Here is a 5,250-nt window from a genome sequence, read left to right on the forward strand (position 1 = left end):
GAAACTAGACTCCTGGTGTGGCGCTGTAGGATGAGCACTGGACTGTGAAACAAGAAGTCGGTGGTTCAAGCCCTATAGAGGGTGGCTATGTTGCTGTTGTTAGGTGTCATGGAGTCGGTACCAACTCATAGCAACACTACGCACAGCAGAACAAAACATTGCCCAGTTCTGTGCCAACCTCATAATCTTTGCTACATTTGAGCCGATTGCTGCTGCCACTGTGCCAATCCATCTCTTTAGGGGTCTTCCACTTTTTCTCTGACCCTCCACTTTACCAAACATGACGTCCTTCTCCAGGGACTGGTCCCTCCTGATAATATGTGCAAAGTATGAGAGATGAAGTCTGGCCATCCTGGCTTCCAGGAAACATTCTGACTGTACTTCTTCCAACACAGATTTGTTTGTTCTTTTGGCAGACCCTGGTACTCTCAATATTGTCCTTCAACACCTTAACTCAAATACATCAATTCTTCTACCAACTTCCTTATTCACTGTCCAACTCTCACATGTGAGATTACCATGGCTTGGGTCAGGCACACCTTAGTCCTCAAACTGCCATCTTTGCTTTTGAACACTTTAAAGAGGTCTTGTGCAGCAGAATTGCCTAATGCAACATGTTGTTTGATTTCTTCACTGCTCTTCCTTAAGAGTTGATAGTTGATCTAAGCAAAATGAAGTCTTTGACAACTTCAATCTTTTCTCCATTTATATGGATGTTGTTTATTGGTCCAGCTGTGAGGATTTTTGTTTTCTTAACTTCATACTGAAGGCTGTGGTCTTTGATCTTCATCAGTAAGAATTTTAAGTCCTCATCACTTTCAGCAAGCAAGTTGTTAATGAGTCTTCCTCCAATCCTGATGTCACGTTTTTTCTTCATATAATGCAGCTTCTCTGATTATTTGCTCAGAATACAAATTGAATAAATATGGCGAAACAATACAACCCTTTGCACGCCTTTCCTAATTCTAAACCATTTGGTGTTCCATTGTTCTGTTTGAACAACTGCCTCTTGGTCTATGTACAAGTTCCTCATGAGCACAATTAAGTGTTCCAGAATACTCATACTGCACAATGTTGTCCATAGCTTATCACGATTCACTCAATTCAGTGACTTTGCATAGTCAATAAAGTACAGGCAAACATCTTGTTGATATTCTTTGCTTTCAGCCAAGATCCATCTGATATCAGAAGAGGATTCACCTCTTCTGAATCCAGTGTATGGTTGCCTTGCTCCTTCCAAAACTCAGTCAGTGAACACCCGATGGGTCACACTGGTCTGCTACAACAATGATCATGGGCTTGCCTCAGGACCAGGTAGCACTGCGTTCTGTTTGGAGTCACCATGACTTGGGGGCCAACCCCACTGTAACCAACAACATCAGTCAGGGTTTTGTCTGAAGCCCAAATCAGCTCTAGATCTTTTGAGAAGAGGACAGTTAGTACTGGGCATTGGTGCCACAGGTGATTGAAAGCTGGGAAGTGACTTGGGATGGCTGCCATCCTTACAGAAGCAGATCACCCAGGAGCAGCTGCTGGGTTTGAACTGTGGACCTTCTGATTAGCCACAGAGCCATGTCGCCCCCAGGGCTTCTGAGAAACACTAATAAGACCAGAATTCTTCATCATTGGGCTTGGAACCTACGCATTTATAGTCTTTGTGTCATGTTTTAAAAGGTGAGATGAATCCAATTTAAAAGAACCATTTAAAATCAAAACCTTCTAACAGATTACAGGGAGTCCTGGTGTGGCGTTGTAGGATAAGCACTAGACTGCAAGGTCAGTTTGAGTTACAAGGTAAAGTTGCTCCTTGGAAACCCTGTACAGGGTTGCTATGAGTCGGAAGCTACAAGACAGCACATAACAAAAACAGTAACAGATTATAGAAGGAATCCATGTGTAACAATGAATTTTAGGACCCCAAACGTGTCCATCTCTTCTGCTAAATGCCAATACGGACTTCCATGGGAGGGGTCATGTGGCCAATGCCTGGAGGGAACCAGGAAACCAGAAGGGAAATGGGAGGGGGTACCCTTGTCGTCTTGTCAAGGAGCTCTTGCACCATAGTGGTTACGAATCGGGCTGTGAACCTCAAGGTCAGCAGTTCAAAACCACGGGAGAAAGATGAGGCTTTCTGCTCCCGTAAAGATTTACCGCCTCGGAAACCCCATACAGGGTCACTATGAGTCGGAACCGACTCGACCGCACTTAACAACAACAACATTCTTGTCATCAGTTGTTGTTGAGTCGGTTCCGACTCATTGCGACCCTGAACGGAGTTTCCGAGGCTGTTAGGGGGGCAGAAAACCTCATCTTTCTCCCAATGAACAGCTGGTAGTTGCGAACTGCTGACTTTGCTGTTCGCAGCCCGATTGGTAACCACTACGCTCTAAGAGCTCCTTAATGAGTAGAGCCTCTTATTCTGAGACTTGAAGGTGGGGAGAGGGGCCAGTGTAAACATCGTCCTGGTAGCTCTAACTTGGGTGATGAGCCCTGAGCTCTGGAACAAGGCAGGAACAGAGGATTCACACCAGTGGCAGGGGGTGATGGGTCCCTCCTTTGGAGTCACATGGCCACTATTTTGCTGACTCCCTGTAGCCCCGCCCATTTGCAGATGCCCAAACTGAACGGGTGTGTGTTGGGGGTGGTGGGGGTGGCCTCCTAGCCTGTTCTTGCTGCTGTAACTGGAGGTGGGGCTTGGAGGACAGGCCTGAGGTGACTTACAGAGTTTATTAGGGGTATTAATTCAGCAAACACCGCAATGGACCGGAGAAGTTGTATGATGCGTGCACACACTGTAAGGGTGCGCAAGTGGAGGCTCAGAAAATTGGAGTGAATTCCTAAAGTTATTCTGCGGGGTGATAGCTGGGGGAGGGGTGGGGCTTGAACTCCTAGACCGGCGGCCAGAGAATGAACACCCACACCCTCTGTCCCAAGGCCGGCCCGCCCACAGCACGGAGGGGTGGCCGGGATGACGGGGCGGGGCAGACCAGGCCTGGAGGAAGTCCCCGAGCCGCCGCGGGTTCAGCCAGCAGCTGCTGCCCGTCGGCCTCGAGGTCGGGCCATGGAGGCGGAGCCGTCGATCTATCCCATGGCTGGTGCCGCAGCACCACAGGGCGACAAGGGGCCTCTAGGGATTCCCGATGGGTCCGAAGCCCCGGTGAGCGGGGACGTGGACGCGGAGAGTGAGGGTGCCCCAAATCAGAGGACGGGGTCTCGAGGTGGGAGGGACAAGGTGCCCTGAGATGTGGAGTCCTGCCTGGGGAGCCAGGTCAGGGTGCGGTCCCGGGTTGTGGGGTCCTGGTGGACTGGAGTGAGGTTCCCGGGATGCGGATTCCCGGGAGAGGGGGGCTCGGTCCTGGTGGGGGAGGAACGCGGAGGACCGGGTCTCCCGGAGGGAGGGCGGTCGGGACGCGGGGACACTTGTGCGAGCGCCGTGCCCTGCAGCTGGACGAGCTGGTGGGCGCGTACCCCAACTACAATGAGGAGGAGGAAGAGCGCCGCTACTATCGCCGCAAGCGCCTGGGCGTGATCAAGAACGTGCTGGCGGCCAGCGCTGGTGGCGCGCTCACCTACGGTGTCTACCTGGGTACGGAGCCCGGCGGGAGGGTCCCCGCGACGGCTGTGTGTGTGTGTGTACGGGTAGGGGGTGAAGAACCCAGGCATCCCTCTCACATCTGGGGAAAACAGAAACCTTGGGGCCGGCCACCCCACCTTCCTCTTTCACTTCCCTCTCTGCGACTCAAGGAGCTGAAGCTGCCGCCCCAGGTTGGGGCGAGGACACAAGACTGTGCTCCCCAGGTCCCAACCTTTCTGTGAGTGGGCGAGGGTCCTGTGTTCAAGTGCTGGACATTACAGACACTTGACCCAGCCTGGACTTCCCCCTCTGTCCTCACGGGCGGGTGAGAAGCCTTTTGGTGTGAGGCTTGCATTCTGGCCTCTCCTTGGTTGCTCCCAGAGCCAGGCAGTCCCCTCTCTGCCCGCAGGCCTCCTGCAGATGCAACTGATTCTGCACTATGACGAGACCTACCGCGAGGTCAAGTATGGGAACATGGGGCTGCCCGATATCGACAGCAAGATGCTCATGGGTATCAACGTGACGCCCATCGCTGCCCTGCTTTACACACCGGTGCTCATCAGGTGGGCTTGGACCTGGGCTGTCGGAGGGAGGCCTACAGCCTCGTGCTCCTGGGAGAAGGGGAGCTGGAGTGGGCCTTGCCTACCTGGAAAGGGCTGGGGCCTCGGTTTGGAGAAGGAAACTAGAGCTTTGTCCCAGAGCACGTTTGGTTTCAAAAACTGCAAACCAAACTTGCTGCCGTGGGATTTATTTTGACTCTCAGCGACCCTTTGTGTTACAGCACAGAACTGCTCCATCGAGTTTTCTTGACTGTAATCTTGAAATTGTAACCTTTCTTCCTCGATGCCGCTAGGTGGGCACCAACAGCCACCATTTAGGTTAGCAGTAAGCACAAACCGTTAGCTCCACCCAGGAACCTGTATCTGGTTTTGCAGAACAGAAATTCACTCAGATTCCTTCCCTTCCCTTGCCAGTGCCCTATGTGATATCTCGCTCACGGTCCCCTCTAAGACCACTGAGACCTTTTTGGGGTCAGGGCTGTGGAGAGAAACCAATCAGTCAGCAAGACTCAGGTACCCACCCCAGCCCAGCCATCTGTGCTGGCGGATGACCGGTGTCTACTCTAGTCTCTGGTCATGGAACCATGTGGTCCTATGTCCAAGCCAATGCAAATCCCCAACATACCCCCTCCCCACCAGACAGTCAGCTGTGGGCAAACCAACGACTGTTGGGCAACTTGGATGGGTTTTAATTCCTCCCATTAAAAAAAAGAGAAGGAAACGAAATCTCTTTTATCACCATTGCATTTGCAGCGTTAGAAACATCATACTGAAATCAGAAAGAGTTCCACTGATAGAGCTGGTTCTGTTTTCCCATGTGCATGAATGAATAATGTTCACATTCTCGCCATTACGTGTGTGTGTGTGTGTGTGTGTGTGCACTTTTCTTTTTTCTTTGCTATTTCAAGTTCACCAGCCGCTCCTCAAAAACCCTACACAGGCTTGCTGTAAGTCAGAACCGACTTGATGATACTTAACAACGAAATCAATCTTTATGGAAGCAGATTATCAGGCTGCTCTACCCTAGTGCCGCTTATGGGTTCAGATTACCAACCTTTAGGTTAGTGGTCCAAAGCAAACTGTTTGTGCCACCCAGGGACCTTAGTGATGATTGTT

General features: G+C 51.2%; 1 protein-coding gene across 1 annotated transcript in view; it reads left to right on the forward strand.

The window, feature by feature from the left end:
• Window positions 1-3,057: 3,057 nt before the first annotated feature.
• UNC93B1 (unc-93 homolog B1 (C. elegans)) overlaps window positions 3,058-5,250 on the forward strand; it is a 10,419-nt gene continuing 8,226 nt past the window's right edge. Inside the window, exons 1-3 of the mRNA XM_006860841.1 lie at window positions 3,058-3,157; window positions 3,445-3,586; window positions 3,984-4,137. Coding sequence (XP_006860903.1) covers window positions 3,062-3,157; window positions 3,445-3,586; window positions 3,984-4,137 — 392 coding nt within the window. The 5' untranslated portion in view covers window positions 3,058-3,061. The remainder of the gene's footprint in view (window positions 3,158-3,444; window positions 3,587-3,983; window positions 4,138-5,250) is intronic.

This window comes from Chrysochloris asiatica, unplaced genomic scaffold (assembly GCF_000296735.1).
Source record: "Chrysochloris asiatica unplaced genomic scaffold, ChrAsi1.0 scaffold00040, whole genome shotgun sequence".
NCBI classification, from domain to species: domain Eukaryota; kingdom Metazoa; phylum Chordata; class Mammalia; order Afrosoricida; family Chrysochloridae; genus Chrysochloris; species Chrysochloris asiatica.